At 47.9% G+C, this 19536-nt stretch overlaps 1 protein-coding gene across 1 annotated transcript in view; it reads right to left on the minus strand.

Moving 5' to 3' along the window:
- FHAD1 (forkhead associated phosphopeptide binding domain 1) overlaps positions 1-19536 on the minus strand; it is a 136569-nt gene that overhangs the window by 49796 nt on the left and 67237 nt on the right. Inside the window, exons 8-14 of the mRNA XM_030877800.2 lie at positions 18856-18986; positions 16504-16593; positions 15372-15476; positions 11726-11833; positions 8903-8986; positions 7713-7865; positions 6645-6840 (exon numbers count right to left, since the gene is read on the minus strand). Of these exons, the coding sequence (XP_030733660.2) occupies positions 6645-6840; positions 7713-7865; positions 8903-8986; positions 11726-11833; positions 15372-15476; positions 16504-16593; positions 18856-18986 (867 nt within the window). The remainder of the gene's footprint in view (positions 1-6644; positions 6841-7712; positions 7866-8902; positions 8987-11725; positions 11834-15371; positions 15477-16503; positions 16594-18855; positions 18987-19536) is intronic.

Consider the following 19536-nt stretch of genomic DNA (forward strand, 5'->3'; position numbering starts at 1 on the left):
AACATTGGGGTGCATGTATCTTTTTGAATTAGTGTTTTTCATTTTGGGGGAATAAATACCCAGGAGTGGAATTGCTGGATCATATGGTAGTTCAATTTTTAGTGTTTTGAGAAACTTTCAAACTGTTTTCCATAGTGGCCACACCAATTTACATTCCCACCAACAGTGCACAAGGGTTCCCTTTTCTCCATATCCTCGCCAACTTGTTATTTGTGTTCTTTTCGGTGACGGCCATTCTGACAGGTGTTAGGTGATATCTTAATCAATCAGATCTTTAGTAGTGACCCCAATCTCCTGGGCTGCTCATGACATGATCCAACAATACTCACTCAACCTGGATTTCCCTGAGGGATTTATTCCAGGACTTTACAGACCCAGCTCGTTACATGCGTTTTATCCCTTAGGACAGTATTTTAAAAGGCAGGTAGTATGGTGGTTCAGAGAAGGGGCTTTGTGGTCAGAGGGACCTGGACGGAGTCCCAGCTTTACCACTCAGCAGCTAGGAAATGCAGCCTGTTGTCAAGAGCCGAGGAAGAAGGCCTGGAAAGAGAACTGAGTGCTCACGGCTAAGAAAATCTGACTTGCTGTCAAATAGAGATACGGCAGGGGTCACAGGTAAAGGCACCTCGGCGTGAGCCAATCAAGCTGCCCTGCCTGTGCGCATATCCATCTGCCTGCCATCCACATTCAGTTCACATTAAATCAACAAGTATTCAAGGCTGATGCTCACGGCAGCTACCGTTTACTAAGGCTTACGTGTGACCCCCTGATTTGGGTACCACATCGTTTAATCCTCACAACTACCTGGTGAGATCTTAACCCCATTTTATAACCAAGTAGGCAGAGGCACACAGAAGTCGACACTTGCTCACACAATGAGTAAGCGCACACTTGAGAGTCAAACCTTAGCAGCCGGTCTCCAAAGCCTGAACTCAGAATTGTTCGCTATAATGCAAATGGGGCTTTGCTGGGGCAAGGCCTGTGGTGTGCATCAGACGCCCTTCACTCCAGGGAGTGAAACTCTCAGGTTTGTCTCTGTTCAAGTTAATGACAGAACCTGTCCTCTAGGAATTGGGCGTGTACCTGGTACCCCTCTGGATCTTCGGAGGGCATGTGGGGTCACAGAAAAAACACAAGTGCTAGGATCACAACGACCTCAGTTTGAGTCCTGACCCTACCATGTACCAGCTGTGCAACTTTGAGCACGTTTCTTAATGTTATGGATACTCAGTTTCCTGACTTGCAAAATAAAGACAACAATAGTACCTGGCTCATTGAGTTGCTGGAAGATGAAAGTACACAGTACATGTAAAACAACTAGCACGGTGACAAGTGCCCAGGAGGAGTTAAACAAACCATGGTTCCTACCCTCCTCTTAGGAACTGTGAACACGGAAGGCTCTTAGGACTGTTTGTGTATGGTGATGAGTGAGTGGGGATGCCCTGCTGGCCTCAGTAATGGGAAGTACCTTGAATCACTTATCATGGTGGACTAACACATAAAAAGGTTTTGAGCCAGTTTCTTCATTTCTAAAATGAGGATAATGTTACCTGCCTTATAGAGTTGTTGTGATGATGAACCGAGGTTATGTATGGAAAATACTTAGAACATTGTCTAGAATATAAGTGCTCAATAATGAATGATGGCCACTGTTGTCACCATCACCATCTAATCATTATTCTCACCACCATGACCATCGCCATCCTCATCACCATCACCCTCATCACCTTAATTATCCTCACCATCCTCACCATCATCCTCACCACCACCATCCTTGTGTAGATGCCTCTAGGAACTAGGTACAGCAGTACCTAATACAGAGAATACAGGGGATACTCTAGTTCATCCCATTCTTTTAGGCTTTTGGGGCTTTGCCATAATATTGCTAGTTCTGGAAGATAAAATGCCTTTTACCACCAACTTCCTCTCCTAATGAATGAATAAAGAATGGGCCGTCCTCACTAACTTCCCACGTGCTCCGCGGCATGTGGGATCTTCCCGGACCGGGGCACGAACCCGCGTCCCCTGCATCGGCAGGCGGACTCAACCACTGCACCACCAGGGAAGCCCCTGATGGCTTAATTTTGCAACCCATGTTTCTTTATGGTAACGTATGACTAGATTTAGAGACAGAGGCTTCAGTGACTCCTGAAGTCTGGGGAGGGGACAGTGCACACGTTGCTTGGCCCCGCTATTACTAGGATAGAGATCATGGTCTTTCCTTGTTTTAGTTCTGATTTTGAAGAACAGCTAGAACTGTGGGCCACGTCTCTCCTGGTTTCATGCACACTCGGACTCTGCCGTGATTACAACAACAGTAATACTGGGGTTGGGGAGGGGCTGGGTTGCTGGGAGAAATCCAGCCCCCCTCTTCTCTATGCTATCTGTGAGGGGCAGGCACTTACAGAAAAGTTAATCTTGATTTTTGCCTTTCTTTTTAAAGACGTTTAAAAGAAATTCACACCACCTTCTGGATTACCTTAGAGATATCCTGGCTGGGGTTGTTTAATCACCTGAGTTGAAAATCACTCCTCTATTCATTATTGTAAGAATGTCAAATTTGTGCAGCCTCTCTGGAGAGCGATTTGGCAAGAAGGATCAATAATAAATGTTGGAGTTTCCCAGGTGTGGCCCTGGGCTCTCCCTTCTCATTCACCACTTTCTTCCTAGTGATACCATTCACACGTATGGCTTTAGTCATCCTCCATCCATCCACCCGTCCATCCATCCCATCTGACTAAGCACCCGCTATGTGGCACATGTTCTTCTGGGTTCCGGGGCCACATCACTGATATGGTTGGACATCCAGGGTGACAGCTGCGTCCTTGGCACCTCACTTTGGATGTCTACAGGCACCTCACACTCATCTTCCCCCTCAAACCTGGTCCTCCTGCGGCATTCCTTACTCTGGATTTTAGTGAAGGAACCACATCTGTACTTTTAACACAAGCCAGAAACCTGGAGATCTGTAACCCCCTTTCTCTCCATCACTTCCCTTCTAGCCACATCTAACTCCATCACTGAGGCCTGTTGATTCATCTCTTAAATGCCCCTGGAATCTTCTCTCTTGCTCCATCCCCTCCATTGCCACAGTGAGGGCCACCATCGTGTCTTGTGACAGCCTCCTAACTGCTCTCCCGGGGTTCTGTGCTGGCCACCTTCCTGTACATTTTCCACTTGTGGCCAAGATGACTGTCTCCAAATGCAAGCCTGTTCCATCAGTTCCTTACTTAAAACCTTTCATGGGCTTCTCTCTGCTCTCAGGTTAAAGCAGAGCTTCTTACCAGGGCTCTGCAAGCCCCCGGCCCCACCATGAGAATGCCCTCCCCTCCCCTCTTTGGCAAATAACTCCTATGCATCCTGTAGGTGCCCTGCCGTCCCTGACCAGGTCAGAGCCCTGCACTTCTCCTTCAAAGCAACTGTCACGATTAAAGTTTTACATGTGAGTGATTTTTCACTTAATGCCCCACCCTATTCCTCCCTGAGACCGTAAGATCTACAAGCTCAGGGATAGTGTCTGTTAGCTCCCCAATATTTTATTATGAAAGATTTCAAATGTACAGCGAAGAGGGAGGAATTTTACAGCGAACATCCATATACTCCATGACCTGGATTCTACCTGTTTCTGACCCCATTATATCTCCATCCTGCACTGTGCCTGGTATCTAGGAGGCCTGCGATAAATCTTTGTTGAATGACAGTGGTTCATATCCTTCCACATCTAGGATGATAAAAAGATGAACAGGTATGTGTGAATAATATTTATGTCAGCCTCATCTATTAAGCATGAAAAACTGGAAACAACTTAAATGCCCATGATAGAGGACTGGCTAAATAAATTATGGTACATCCTACAGGATGGGATTCCTTGCCATCAGTGACAGCGATGATGTAGGTCTGTGTGTGTTGACATGGAAGGGTGTTCCTGATGTACTGTTAGGAACGAAACTAAAGGAAATTGGGTATAATATGACATTATTCTTTTGTAAAGTTAAAAAATCAATACATGTATATAGGTAGTGCCTATTTTATGCCAGGTACTATTCTAAGTACTTTATAGATATCAATGCATTTTAATCCTCACAATTCTAAGGGGTGAGAATTCCCTATTATCCCCATTTTACAGGTAAAGAAACAGGCAAAGAGAGGGGAAGTAACTTGCCTAGAATCACACAGCTCTTTCCATGGGAAAATGCCTTGGAAGTTACACACAAAATATGATAGTAGTGACAATACCAAACGCTAACATGGATGTGAAGCAAAAGGAACTCTTATTCATTGTTGGTGGGAACGCAAAACAGCCACTTTGGAAAAGAGTTTTGTGGTTTTCTTAAAAACTAAATGTACTCTAGGGACTTCCCTGGTGGTGTAGTGGTTAAGAATCCACCTGCCAATGCAAGGGACACGGGTTCAAGCCCTGGTCTGGGAAGATCCCACATGCTGCGAAGCAACTAAGCCCGCGCGCCACAACTACTGAGCCTGTGCTCTAGAGCCCGCGAGCCACAACTACTGAGCCCATGTGCTACAACTACTGAAGCCTGCGCGCCTAGAGCCCATGCAACACAACAAGAGAAGCCACTGCAACGAGAAGACCGTGCACCGCAAGGAAGAGTAGTGCCTGCTCACGGCAACTAGAGAAAGCCCGCGCGCAGCAATGAAGACCCAACACAGCCAAAAATAAATAAAATTAAATTAATGAATTAAAAAAAACCCTAAATGTACTCTAACCACACGATTCAGCAACAGCGCCCTTGGTATTTACTCAAAGGAATTGAAAACATGTCCACACAAAACCCTGCACATGGACGTTTATGGCAGCTTTATTCATAACTGCCTAAACTTGGAAGCCACCAGGATATCCTTCAGTGGGTGAATGGATAATGGACTATTATTTGGGACTTAAAAAAAAAAAAGAGCTATCAAGCCATGAAAAGACTTGGAGGAAACGAAAATGCATATTACTAAATAAAAGAAACTAATCTGAAAAGTTGTATGATTCCAACTACATGATATCCTGGAAAAGGCAAAAACTATGGTGACGGTAAAAAGATCTGTGGTTGCCAGGGGCTGGGGGGGCGCGGGGAGGGAGCACAGAGGATTTTCAGGCAGTGAAACTATTCTTTTTTTTTTTTTGGATAAGTTTCTTTTATTTGGAATAAAAATGTCCAGTTTTGAAAAGAAAAGTTTTGCAAAAAACATAAGTCCTCAAACCACAAGTTTCCCCATGACGAGGTGAATTCCTGAACACTGCAGAGGGATTACTGGAGATGTTGATTACTTACGACACTAATAGGAAGGCACTGAGGAACAGCAGAGCCAGGCTTCAGTCAGACAGACGTGCGCTGCCGTGGAGGAATTGCATAGGCTGGCTTTGAAGTTGGCTTCTCCTTTGCTTCTTTTTATTTTGTTAAACTTGTAGCTTTACTTTCCTCAATTTCTAGAATATCAGATATTCTGGTTTATGGGTAATCATCATTTTGCTTTATTCCCATGTCCCTGATCTGTAACTTCACCCACCTCACTTCCCCTCTATGGACTCCACGGTGGCTTTGAATGAATTCTCTGTACTTTCTGTTACTATGTAGTTATAGAGTGACCTGAGAAGTGAAACTCATAAATCGAGTTGACCTAATACCAGGGCTTTGTGCACAGAATCCACCCATCTGCTCAGAGATAGCCTGATCTGAACCACATCCCCCACCGTGCTCCCTGGCTTCTGCTTATGGCAGTAGGTTTGGGGTCAAAGGCACCTTCAGGACTGGACCACCTTCCCGGTGGAGAATCGTGACTTACAGGGCCTCTGGTTCCTCTCCGGGGTTGGCCTCATTATTGGTGGACCTGCTGGTTGCAGGACTTAATGAAGCTCAGGTTGTTGATGTCTCATCGCAGAAAGAATTCAGTGAGAGCCAAAGTGATAGGTAAGAAGTGGATTTATTTAGAGAGAAACACACTCCACAGACAGAGCGTGGGCCATCTCAGAAGGTGAGAAAGGCCAGGGCAGTGAAACGATTCTGTATGACATTATAATGGTGGATACGTGTCATCACACATTTGTCCAAGCCCAAACCCATAGGACGGGCAACACCAAGAGTGAACCCTACACAGCACTGTAAATCAACTACACTCCAATAAAATTAAGATTTTAAAAAAAGAGTGAACCCTAATGTAAACCATGGACTTTGGGTGATTATGATGCGTCAATGTAGGTTCATCAGTTCTAACAACTGCACCTCTCTGGTGCTGATGTTGATAATGGGGGAGGCTGTGTATGAGTGGGGACAGGGGCTACCTGGGAAAGCTCTGTATCATCCTCTCAATTTTGCCATGAACATAAAACTGCTCTAAAGAAGTCTCTACTATATATATGTATATATATGGTTACTTCGGAGAGAGAAGATTTAGCATAATTTCGATTTTTCCTTTTGCCTCTGTTGCGTCTCATTTTTCTCCAGTAATCACGTCTCACTTGTATACTTTTTTCCAGGAACACTGCTTCTCAAGTGGTGAAGCAAAGTGAAGTCTGGAGAAGGGAACACTTGGCCACATACCTAAGAAGGCTCCCTCAACAGATGTCCCATCGTGATCAGATTCAGCGCAATATTTCAGTCATGCAACTAACTATGTGAGAAAAGAGTTGCAATCACCTTTGTCGGAGCTGGAGAACTGGATCCCCACCTCGTGGAGGAGATGCTCCGTTTCCTCCAGCCAGGACAGTGACAGGCGCAAGATGTCCAGCGCCACCTTCTGGAGCCCTGAGACAGGTGGGCTCACCTGCAGGTGCTGCAGGAGGTCGATCTCCTTCTTCAGGTCACTGCTACAGCAAGACATTTTCATGCACGCCTGGAAAGAGATGAGGTCGTGAGGAGCCCGGGCACCATCGCCAGAAATAGCACCTGACGGTTGTGACCCGCGAAGAGCAGTGTTCCTGACGTGCCCGTGAAGCAGGCAGCGCCGTATGTTGGCCGCCCTGTGACGGCCCAGTTCTACTTGCGTTTTTTGGGGGGCGGAAGGAAGGAGGCAGCTTTTATTTCATGTGCACTCTAATTTGGACCCTGGATGGTCAAAGAGACCCTTTGTTTAGGTGTAGGCACTTCCAAAGCCAAATTGCCAAGGACGATTTGGCTGAAACGAGAACCAAATCTGGCTACAGAATTCTTGCTGAGATCAACACACAAGCTGGTCATAAAGTGCGGTTTCCTGATTTGAAAGAGTGCTGACAAGCCAGCACTTGCACAGACTCCCCAAATAGTAGCTGCGTGTTACCAGAGAAAGCAGAAGCAGCTGCCTGATGTGATAAGCTGGACCCCTGCGTGGGGGCCACGAAGTGGGGGCTCTGCCAGACCCTCTGGTCGCATCTCCTCCAAAGTCAAAGGCAACAAGGCTAAGAGCAGCCTTCCGCTGCTGGGACAGAAAAGAAAACTGCAAATAAAGAGCAGAACGTTTCTTTGGTTTCTCTGGAAATAACACGGGGCTGTTTTTTTCCCCGGGGTCTGGGGCCTCCCAAAGGCAATACTTGGAGTGTGTCGGGCAGCTTCTCCTTGGTCACACCAAGTTCACCTGGGAGGCATTTCTGGAGGTCCTTTGTTTTCTGATCCCAAACAGATTTCTCCAACAAGAGAAAAGGTGGACTAAAAGCAGAGCTGGACAATTTCCTGAACAAGGAGCACAAAAACGAGACACAGGGGACATCTGAGAAATGGAGAAGGGGGCACCTGGCAACTGTCTAAGGATGTCTTCAGCTTCACGATGTTCTCTGTCATTTCCTCCTGTTTGCAGCTGCTGAGCTGGGTCTCCTTCTGCAGGGTCCGCTTTTTCTGCCGAAAGTTGATATTGTCCTCTGTGACCCTGGTGATCTTCTCTATTAACTGGTGAGAAAAAGAAAAAAAAAAAGATTTAAAATGCAGGGTGGGGCTTCCCTGGTGGCGCAGTGGTTGGTAGTCCACCTGCCAATGCAGGGGACACGGGTTTGTGCCCCGGTCGGGGAAGATCCCACATGCCGCGGAGCAACGGGGCCCGTGAGCCGTGGCCGCTGAGCCTGCGCGTCCGGAGCCTGTGCTCCGCAACGGGAGAGGCCACGATAGTGAGAGGCCCGCGCACCGCGATGAAGAGTGGCCTCTGCTCGCCGCAGCTGGAGAGAGCCCTCGCACAGAAACGAAGACCCAACACGGCCAAAAATAAATAAATAAATAAATAAATTAAAATGCAGGGTGGCTCTGGGGGGAGGGGACCTGGAGGGCTTCAGCTTAAGCTCAGAGGAGGGAGGTCCTGGCGTGTTTTGGCGATGGCTCTGGAGGGTGGATGTCGGCTCTGTCACCAGGGCTTTTTCCCAGGATCAGAGATGGTTTTTAAGAGCCAAAGGCCTGTCATGTGGCCACGAGTGTGTCCTAGATTCTTCTGCATTCTGGGAGTGACTCATCACGCTGAGCCTGATGCTGTGGGCCCCTAAAAAGGACGTTCTCCAAGAGAAGCCCGTGGGGTGATCTTTTGACCCGTGCGCTGACACCCAGGGTTGGAGAGGATAAACGGAAGAATAATAAGGCAATCGTTACAGCCAGAGGCCCACCCTCACTGCCATATGCCTCTTCAGAAGGAACGAGCGAGCGAGGACGCACCGTCCATGCTGAGGCCGCCCCTTTCCTCGCGGGACTAACGGAGGTTAACCGTGCGGGTCTGGCGACCAGACACGGTCCTGGGTGGTTTAATTGGATTTTCACAGAAACACTGCAAGGGAGTTTAACTGGCTTTTACTTTAAAAGCCAGGAAGTCCCAGAAAATCCTAACAAATCTTTATGGTGTAGCAACAGCGTGAAGAATATGTGCCACCCACAAAAGCCAGGAGCATGTGCTCCCAGTGTCTGGAGCCCCGGGTCCCTGAAGGAGAAAGCGGGGAAGAGGCACGAACCTGCTGATTGGAGACGGGTTTGTCCTGGAACGGTTTCACGCATCCGTACGTGGCCTTGATGACCTGACTTCTGAAAAGCTCCAGCTGCAGCACAAAGAAAGGGAAGGGGGATGAGGTGAGTGGTGCAGCTGCAGCTGCAAGGCTGGGGGAGGCGCCTCCGTCGCTGGGTCTGGGAGAAATCGGTGAGAAGGCTCTGCACGCCTTTAGCGGTCATTATGGGTAATTAACACCTTCACCTCTCACCGGAAGGGGCAGTGCCCACACAAGAGAGGGGGACCGCAGGCTCTAATGACTTTTCAGGTGTGCCCGCCTAACACAGCCGACGCACATGGTCAGCACACACACGTCTCGGGCTCTCGGAAGATTATCCAGTGGGAAGTCCAGGGCCAGGAGCGCTCTTCCGTGATTGCTTCGTTGGCAGCAGGCTGTGAGATAAATATTGAGGCTGTCAGCCCGAGCAGCTCGTGTAATCAGCAAGGGCGCCTGGGGAGAGAAGGAGTTGCTGCCTGCTGCCATTCTGTGCCTTAGACCTTGTGTCCTGAAGACGACGTCTCCTGTATTCCTCTCCAGGTCCCCGGAGCCTGGTGCAGTGCTTGGCACACAGCAGGCACTCAATAAATGTTCATCGAATGCTTATAACAGAAACATCTGTCAGGTCAGATGTTCAAAGTCCTCTACTTCAGTTCAGCCAGTTTTTACTGAGTGCCTCCCTGGTGCTGGTGTCTTCTTATTACGGATGATGAAACAACGCAGTTAAATTAAATCAGGGCTTCGAGAATGACGAGTTCAAGATGCCCCAGGCTCATGAGACCTGAACGGCAAAGAAGCCCGAGTTTCTCTGGAAATTTACCAACACGATGGCCCTTGGCCTGGGTTTTTGGCTCACTGGCAAAATGTGGTCATGAAAGGCTCTATAACAGAGCCCTGAAGGACCATAAGGGCCACTGAATCAATGAGAACGTCCACAGGTCCCAAGACACAGGAGTCTGCTGCACACCAGGGAGCTCTGGGAAGCCAAGCAGAGGAATTGTGACTCTCCTAAGGACACCTCTGCAGTCATCCTGCCGGAAGCCAGCCGGGTGATTGGAGGGACTCTGGGTCGTCTGCTGGTTTCATGGCCAAGGGAGGGTCCTAGCTCGCCCAAGGAAGAGGTTATTTATGTAGAGAGGACCCTGTGGACGATGGCCCACATTACCACCAGAGGCGCCCTACGGGACTGCTTGGCGGGGGGTGGGGGAAGGGAGGGACAGGTCCTGCTGGACGATGAGCTGAGTCCTGTGGTCACTGGCCTGGGGAAGGGCAGGACCTCAGGCCGGGAGCGGGCTGTGGAGACAAGGGGGTGAAGCAGGAAAGCCCAGGCAGCGCAGAGAAGCCTCGTCCGTCCTCTCTCTCTCGAGTCTAGACCTGGAGGAATCTCAGTGTCTCTGAGGGTCTTCCTGGATGACCCCTGGTCAGAGCCATGACCAGGCCCTCGGCAAGTGGCGCAGATCATGCCCTCAAAGCGGGTATGCGCTGTGGGTGCAGAGTGCCAGCAAGGTGAGGGGTAGCCCAGGTGCACAGAGGGAAGCCCAGGCTGGCGGGCTCTCTGCCTTGCTGAGGGGTCGGCACCCTGAAGGAGAAAGGACAGCGGGGGTGATGGTGTGGAAATTGGTTGAAGAGGCTTTAAAACCCGCCTGAGGGTCAGCATCGTCATTTAACTTGTGGGTGCCTCTGAAGGTCAGCGCGTGGGACAAATTCCGGTCACACTGATGGTTCAGGCTTGGATGCTACCAAGCGGAAGGGCTTTGGGAGCTGGGCTGGGTGGGATGGAGGGCTCCTTTAAGGATGGTGGCTCTTAACCTTTTCTGGTGGTTTACAGATCCTTCTGAGAATCCAGTGAGTGACGAGGTGGACTCACTCTCCCAGAAAAAGAAAAGCACAAACACATACACGCAAAACGTTCTTGGTCCCCCTGGAGCCGTGGCTGCCAGGAGAGGATGCCTTGTGGAGGGGTCCAAGATGGGCTGCCCTCGGTGGGCCGTGTTCTGGAGGGCCAGTGCCCCATCTTGGGTTCTCGTTTGCTCTCCCTTAGCCTCTGGTGAAGGCTCATTTGCATGTTCTGGCCCTCATGTCTGTGCCACGTGTAAGAGGAAGGGCCACTGGGCCATCTTGGGTCAGAGCCCTGGGAAATGGCCCTCTCCCCACCCTGCCCATCTCCATCTGGCATAAGCCGTGGTATTCTGGGTTTTAATTTATTAAGAAAAGTGGCAGGACTTCCCTGGCGCTCCAGTGGTTAGGACTCCGTGCTTCCACTGCAGGGGGCACGGGTTCCATCCCTGGTCAGGGAACTAAAATCCTGCAAGCCACGCAGTTTGGCCAAACAAAACAAAACAAAACAAACAAACAAACAAAAAGAAATGTGGCATTTCCCTGGGGACACTGACGGTAGCATCTGTTTGGGGGCCCAGAGGAAGAAAGATCGCTGTAAACGTCAGGACAAAAAATGTGAAAGACAAAGTGCTAGAAACACCACTGGGCTCAAGAGCTCAAACCCTTCTCAAGAGGGAAGTGCACAGCTGGTTCACGGGGGCGGGCCTTGAGCTGGGACCGGCTGCTTGGTCGGGGTCCCAGGCAACAGCAGACACTGGAGTGGGCAGCTTCCCAGAAGGAAAAGCCTCTTTAGTGACGTCCACTGGGGACGCGGAAACCGCACAAAGCCCTGCCCTGAGATAAGCGGGTGAGCTGAACCCGGCCGTCTTCCTCCTCTCTCATCCCTGCCGGCCGCTTGGGTGCGGGATTCCGTGGAGGGCACGGGCCCGTGAAGGGGCTCTGCAGCGTGCCTACCTGACCTACTGCCCTTTCCAAATTGGCTTTAATGAGGTTTTCTCTGCTCCCCATTTCTTGCAGCTGAAGCAATTTCCTTCTGGAATCCTCCTGAAGCTTCTCTTCAACCTGAAAGGATGATGAAAGCGTGGGCTTTGCTGCTAATGTGACCATCATGCCCTCTGGGGAAACTCTTCTGGGGGGGCTAATGGCAGTGGGGGAGTCCCTGAGGGGTAGGGACAGCTGCAGCCCAGTGGCAGGGGTCACAGGCACGCACGGGGTGGAGGCAAACTCACAGGGAGTCGCCCCCTACGGGAAGGGGCCGAGCTCTGCACCCTGGGCTCAACTATGTCCTACCGCAGACTCCAATCCCAGCTCGGTCCCTAACAAGCCGTACGACCCTGGGAAAGTTATTTCACTGCTCCGTGACTCGGTGGCCTCATCTGTCAAATGGGGATGATGATACCAGTACCACTGCACAGAGTTATTGTGGGGATTCAATGTTTGGAATAGTGCTTAAGGGCTCTGTGAGTGTGTTAAGTACTGTTGTAACCTATGAAAGGTGGACGGGAATGTCCGCCGCACAGCCTCGTTCTAATAACTCGTGATGGGTACCCGGAAATGTTATTATTGGGATTATTATCATAACTATTTGTCGTTACCACTTTGAGCACACTCACTGGTGGAAACCTCTCTGCAGGCTTGCTAAAGCAATGTCTATTAAGAATCGCAGCCTGCAAAGGAAGGCGTTTAAAGGTGGAGAAGCTGGCCTACGTTTCCCCCCTTGCCTGGGTAACAGTCAACGCGCGGTAGGCTTGGGAATGCTCCACGCTACCCTTTGCTGGCCAGTGTAGGCCTCGCAGCTGCTCAATTCTTGGACGTACCTGCTGAGCCCTGGGCTCTGGCACTAACAGGAAATGAGGCAAACTCTCGTAAATAAATGGAAAGATTTTGTGCTGAAACCAATTCACAGGCTGTTTATTAGGGATCTGAAGAGGGGGATCACAGGGATGTAATAAAAGGCCCAGGAAAGCCCTTAAGAGCTTTCTTCTGAGTAGTGTGGTGCAGTGGAAGAGCCTCTACCCAGCTCCGTTACCTTGGAAAAGTCATCTAACCTGTCTGGGCCTTAGTTTTCTCCCAGGTCTAAACACGCTCTGACTTCTATTTCAGCAGCCTTTTTCATATGCTGCAAAAGCCAGGTCCAACCTTGGACTCTGCCCTTATCTGTGTTCTCCATGAACGGCCCCCATTCCCATCCCCAAGCCTCAGAGTCACCTTCAGCGGCCGCCCTGCTCCCTCTCTCACACTCGGTGGTCTCACGCCTGTCCTCCAATCCCTCTCACATGCAAGCTGGCCTGTGACAACTGGCCTCCTCGCCTCTAGTTTAGTGTCTTCCAGTGCAATCTTAACGGTACTGTGAGAGTTACCCAGCTGTAAGGCAGCTCTGTCCAACAGAACTTTCTGCAACGATACAGGTACTCTGAGCGAGGCTGTGCTGTCTGATACGGCAGCCACCAGCCATATCTGCGTATCGAGCACTCAAAATGTGGCTGGTGTGATGGAGGAGCTGAATTTAAAATTTTATTTAATTTTGACTAATTTCAGTGTAAACAGTAGCATGTGGCTGTTTGCTACGCCAGGGTAACTGAAGTCAGATGAACCCGGAGTCAGACAAAACCGACTGTGCAGTTGGGTTAGTTCCTGTACTAGTAACTAGTAGCCTTGACTTCCTCATCTGTAAAATGGGGAGGATGATTTCTAGATCACAGCACTGCTGTGAAGATGAAGAGATGAAATGTTCAGGGTAATGCCTAGTACATGAGAAATTTAACTATCATTTTCACCCTTGTTACTGTCCACGAATGTCATTGCATCAGTCCCTTGTTCAGAAGCCTTAGTAGCTCCCCACTGCCTATGGGGTACAGAGCCCAAGCACCTGAACGAAGGCAAAACACCAAGCCAGGGACTTCAAGAAGCCCCTACGAACTCTGGACGAGGTAAACAAAAATGAATCCACACCTAGATAAACCATGAAAAAACTTCTGGAAATCAAGGGAAAAGACAATCTTCAAAGCAACCGGAGAAAAAGACAGGTTATGCAAAGGTACAACAGTTAGTCTTACAGATGACTTCTAACTGGAGATAATAGGAGCCACGAGACAACAGTGACATATCTAATGCTGCCTCCAACGTGCTGAAAGAAAAGAACCGCCATTGTAGAATTCAACACGCTGTCAAATGTGTTTTAAGAATGAAGGTTAAATATACATCTCCAGACAGACACACAGGCACATCTGAGGATTTGTCATCAGCAGAGCCACAGTGAGGGAAAACACTAAAGGGTATTCTTCAGACACAAGAAAAATGAACCCAGGTGGATGATCAGAGAGGCAGAAGAAGACAAGCAACAGTAAGGGTAATGTGTGGATATGATACTGACTATAGAAAAACACTAATAATGCCTTTTGGGGTTTTAACTATCAAGAGGAGTTTAGAAAATGACAGCAATGGCTTATAAATCTGGAGGAGGTAAGTGAAGTTAAGGTGTTTGAAACTCATTGCACTGTCAAGGAGAAGGGCGTAATTATCAACTACTATTGCCTCTTGGTAAGTTAAGAATGCGTATTGTAGTCTTTAGGATGACTACTAAGACAATAGTAGAAGAGTGAAAAACTTAATTAGTGTGTGAGTCAAGGATGAATGCTATTGTCTTACTATTACTAAAAGAATAGTAAAAAAGTGAAATATTTCCAAGCTAATAGAGGGGGAAAGTGGAATGAGAGAAAATGAGAGAAATGAGAGAAAACCATCCACTCAGAAGGAGGCAAGAAAGGAGAGAAAAAGGAATGTAGCACAGATGGTACAACTGGTACTGAGCATTAAGGTAGATTTAAACCCCAGCACATGAGTAATTACATAATATAAATGGACTAAAAGTCAAAGATTGTCAAACTGGATTTTGTAAAAATGATACACTATTTGGAAGGCATATGTCTAAAACTTAAGACAAAAATTGACAGAGAAAGTATGAAAAAGATATGCTATGAAAACTCTAACCAACAGAAAGCCAGTGATGAAGCTAAATGACAAAGAAGACGTTAAGGGAGAAACACTACTAGAGATGAAAAGGGACATTTCACGATGATCAAAAGTTTTGTTCTACAGGAAGTATTAGGATTCTAAATTTATATGCACCTAGTAACACAGCCTCAAAATATATAAAGCAAAAATCGTTAATAGTGAAAGAAGAAACACACAAATTACAAACATGTTGAGATTTTTAAAACATTCTCAATGACTGATGGAACAAAAAGAAAAAAAATCAATATGAGAATTTAAAGTTGGAACAACATCATTGGCAAACTTGATTGAATGGATCAATTCTTTCTTAGATAATTTCACAATTAAGATTTGAAGGCAGTCTAGGGTAGTGGTTACACACAGGGGCTTTGGAGTCAGGCAGTCCTGGATTCAAGTTCTGCACAACTACTTTATGCAAGTGAACTTGGTTAACTTCCTTCACCTCTGTGAGCCTCAGTTTTCCCGACTGTAAAGTGGGGTTAACACCAGTACAGACCGCATGGGGTCATTGTGAGGATGAACAGAGATGATGCAGGTGGAGTGCTTGCCCCAGAGTGGTTGCCAGGCCGACCTGTCCCCGCCATACCTTGCTCTTTTCCCGTAGCGTCTTAGAGATCAGGCTCTGCTCGGTACAGCTCCTTTTCAGCTCCTCCCTGAGCTTCTTCATTTCTTTCTCCATGTCATGGATTTGCTGAAAAGAGTTCCAACAACAGGGAAGTCAACTTCATAACTCATTTCATCCGGTTCATTAAGGCAGAAACCTCGTCTGGGATTTGCTTAATTCCTTCCCTTGGGGGCCAATTCTACATCTTTAAGGCAAAGTAGAATTTCTTTCAATGGATGCAATGAAAGTGCTGGGTGAGGGAAAATTTGAGTTTCTTTTGAAGATTAGCATGGATCCTGGATTAAACAGTACAAGATACCTATCCACTCATTAGAATCTCTTTCCTTGGGGTATATTTTTGAGTTCAATCTAAATGAGGGCTGTTTGGAAGACACAATGGGCACAGTTTGGAAGAAAAGAACAATGCAATTTTTCTTTTTTCTCATTTGAGGCAGAGAAGTGTGCTCCTGACTTAGAGAAGAGCACACGTCTCCTGCCCCTGTCCCAGGCACCGTCCTTCCCAACGGATGGAAAACGTATGCCTGGTGATGTGCACGAGGGTTCGGTTGGTACAGGGGGTGAACATTTACATTTAGTGGTCATCTTTTCATTGTATTAATTTTTATGTTCACCTTCCATACAAGGCCAGTGATACATTTGCTTTTTATTTTGTTTTTATGAATTGGTGTAAAATTGAATGTATTTAAGTAAAAATACTTAAAGAAGAGTTGTGTTAATAACAGTGCTCAGGGCTGTGATGAAACTTGTGACAGTGGATCATGAAAGTCTAGGCATCACAAGTCCAGGGGTAGGGACCACGGTGAATTTCTAGCAGCATACGGTGGCCACCTCCCTTCCCTTTACCCAGGGGAAACCTGATGAGGGGCCTTGAGTCAACTGCCCAGAAAATCTGGGGAGAGTATGTTTTCCATGGTCTTTTCACCCATCTCTTTGAGGCTAGCAAATCAAAGAATTATGAGACTACATTAACAGACAAACACCCGGAAAGCCCCAGAGCTTGTGCTAGCTAATGGGCCACGGAACCCCTCCAAAACCCTGAAGGTCACAATCTAGGCTTTCAGTGGACACCTAGGGGTGAGGAGGTTCAACGCACGGTTTTGCAGAGCTTTAACTCTTTCTCCTGGGCTTCCCAGTGCTCATTCTGGGCATCTTCCTTCTGTAACTCTTCTTTCAGCACTGAGCACTGTGGAGAAAAAGGACAAGGCCACGGGGGCTTGGCTGGGGGTCCCAAGTCCCTGTGTTCACGCCCAGGAGTGTTTCCTGCTGTATAACCCCATCACACCTCTGAATTCTGAGACGCGAGACCATTTGTGTGATGGGAGCTCGGGATCCTGCAGTCGTTCCCAGTTCACCCCTCTCATGAGTTCTGAGAAATAGAGCGTCTAAATTCCTCTTCAGAAACCAGCAAACTTCACCGCAGGGGATATGCAGCATGGTAGAGTCTGGGTACTTCGGGGGCAGGAATTGGGATGTTTTCACTCTGTGACCGGTGAGGGTGGAGGGGGCGGAGCCAGTGAGCGCGGGTCCCTCTTAGGGCTTTTGCGCAGGTTGCATCTCAAAGACACAACTGCCCCGACCGGTGTGGAGGGGTAAACGGAGCCGTCTTTCCCGAGGGGGGCCCGGCAACAGGCATTAGGGGCATAAGGATGGATGTGTGCCTTCTATTGACCCAGCAATGCCCACTTGAGGAATGTACCTTAAGGACAACGGCTGGAGAAATAAGTAAATCTGTAGTTTCAAGGATGCTCTTCACAGAATTGTCAGTAACAGTGGAAGGAAAAAAAAAAAAAAAAGAGGAAACAACCCAAGAGTTGTTCATAACAGCAGAGCACTTTATAACCCTGGGTACATCCAGGAGAAAGTATGTAGCTTTTAAGACCAATGATGAGAGCGTTGATTTATTAGCATGGGAAAATAGTAAGTATTTAAAAATTTAAAAAATTGTATAAATTCACTATAAAATGATTGATTGATTGATTTCTAGGCAATATATAGAAACAAGACTGGAAGAACATACATGAAAATATTAACACGGATTTCTCAAGGTAGCATTTCCTCTCCTCTCTTTTTATTTTTTCTTTTCAATGTCATCTACTTATTTTTCTAAAATTAACACACATGATGTATGTCATTAAAAAAAAAAAAGCCATCTCAAATGTTCACGAGAGCAGTACCCTTGGTGGTGACGAGCCCTTGTGCTATTGGCCGGCACAGGCTAGAGGAGAAGGGACCTCATTCCAAGGTCAACGAGGAAGGGGAAACGGGGACATAAATCATCCAAATGCACTTCTGGAGGCAGAAGAGCCAAGCAGGTGCTGTCTTTGCGTATTCCCTCTACTTAGCATCAGCTCTGCATCCCCTTCCCGTCCCCAACACACACACACACACACACACACACACACACACACACACCCCACATAAAACAGCTATAGCACATGTCTGGGAAGACACTCTGCTTGGGAGAAACGAATGCAGAGGGCTTGGCCAGGCAGCTGACGCGGGGAAGAGGCAGAGGAGCACAACTAAAACCAGCCTCCCACTTCTCAGAAAACGATTTTGTCATCCCCATTTCACAGATGGGGAAATGGAGGCCAAATAAGTTACAACCAAAGAAAGCTCTGGGATTGGACCCTGGTCTGTCTGATCCCAAAACTCATGCAGTGCCTTTCACCAGCTCCAAACTGGGTGTGGTACTACGTACGAGGTATTGCTTATTGTGCCTTTTCCTTGGAACCTCAAGATCTGTTCTCACCCCACCCCCATGCAGACCTAGCTATCGGGTAGCCGCTGGGAATCTCTGAGTTGCCACCTGAGATGAAAGCTTTGAGGTTTTACCTTGACTCACAGAAACAGACACATCATACAAATACTGAGAAATCTTACCCTATAGAGCCAGGATTCTGAAGTTAGCATTGAAGGCAAGATTTGCAAATAGTCAAAGTTACATGTAAAAAGCTCTTTGCTTGCCTACCACGTTCATTTTCCATAGAGAAATTCTACACACTAAAGTCTAAGGAAGAAATGAGAGTCTGCGTGTTTGCACCTGGATCTTCAAACATTCTGCTTTGAAGGCAATTATGAGAACCAGTGGTGCTGGGACCATGATGCAGCCGTGTGGTCATCCTTGCTCACAGAGAGATCGTATTCTGTTTAATATTAAACTTTGCAATGGCAGTATAATGCTAATAAGTGTGTTTGTTGCTGGGAGTAAACAAACTAATTTATAATAGGGGTTAGAAAATGTTTGCTGGATTTGAATATATATTATGCTTATTCTGAGCCACATACACGCTGTACTTTGAAAAGCTGCAGAGAAGTTGACCACCTGCCCAGCAGCTACCCTCCCTGTGCCCCTGGGCACTGGCCTCATCTCACCACCGTGTGTCATGTGACTCCACTGTGTCTGCTTTTCGCAGCTACAATTTGCTGATGACCCGACACTCACTCTGGAGCTGAGGGCTTGGAGCTGGTGATCCTTTTCTTTGTTCTCACTCTTTAGTTGGTTCACCTCCTGTTTTAGTTGTTGAACTTGATCATCCTTTACTAACACTTCTCTTTGCAAAGATGACACCATCTCTGTAAAAAAACCAAACCAAACCAAAACAAAAAACTCATGGAGGTCAAAGAGGCAGGAAGGATTATTGGCAACACCATGGCTGTCAGCCAACGTTCGGACAAGACCTTCCAAGCCCGGGCCACCACCGGTGCCCGCCTAGAACTGGGGAGGCTTTTTCCAAGGGTCCCAGAGCAGGAATGGGAATGAGAGCAAGGTCCATGGAACATGGTTTGAGGCTTCAGTGAGAATGAGGGGCAGTCAGCACCAGTGAGAGGAGAAGGCTTTGGGGGCCCCTTGTGGGCACAGGCCAGGCGAAGCCAGGAGGAGAGGCCACACCATGGGCCTGGGGAACAAAGCCGCAGCACAGGGAAGGTCCAGGACTTCTTCCCCAGAGGCCAGGAGACGGGCTTGTGGCAGAGGGCACTGCTGGACACTATTGATGGGGTGGTTGGTTGGACCCCTCTCTACCACTTGTTAGCTTGGTGGTCTTGGACAAGCTCTTTCACCTCCCACTGTCTGTCCCGCACAGAGTTATTGTAAGGGTCAAATGAGACGGTGTATGTCCCAAGA

The sequence above is a fragment of the Globicephala melas genome, chromosome 1 (assembly GCF_963455315.2).
Source record: "Globicephala melas chromosome 1, mGloMel1.2, whole genome shotgun sequence".
Taxonomy (NCBI): domain Eukaryota; kingdom Metazoa; phylum Chordata; class Mammalia; order Artiodactyla; family Delphinidae; genus Globicephala; species Globicephala melas.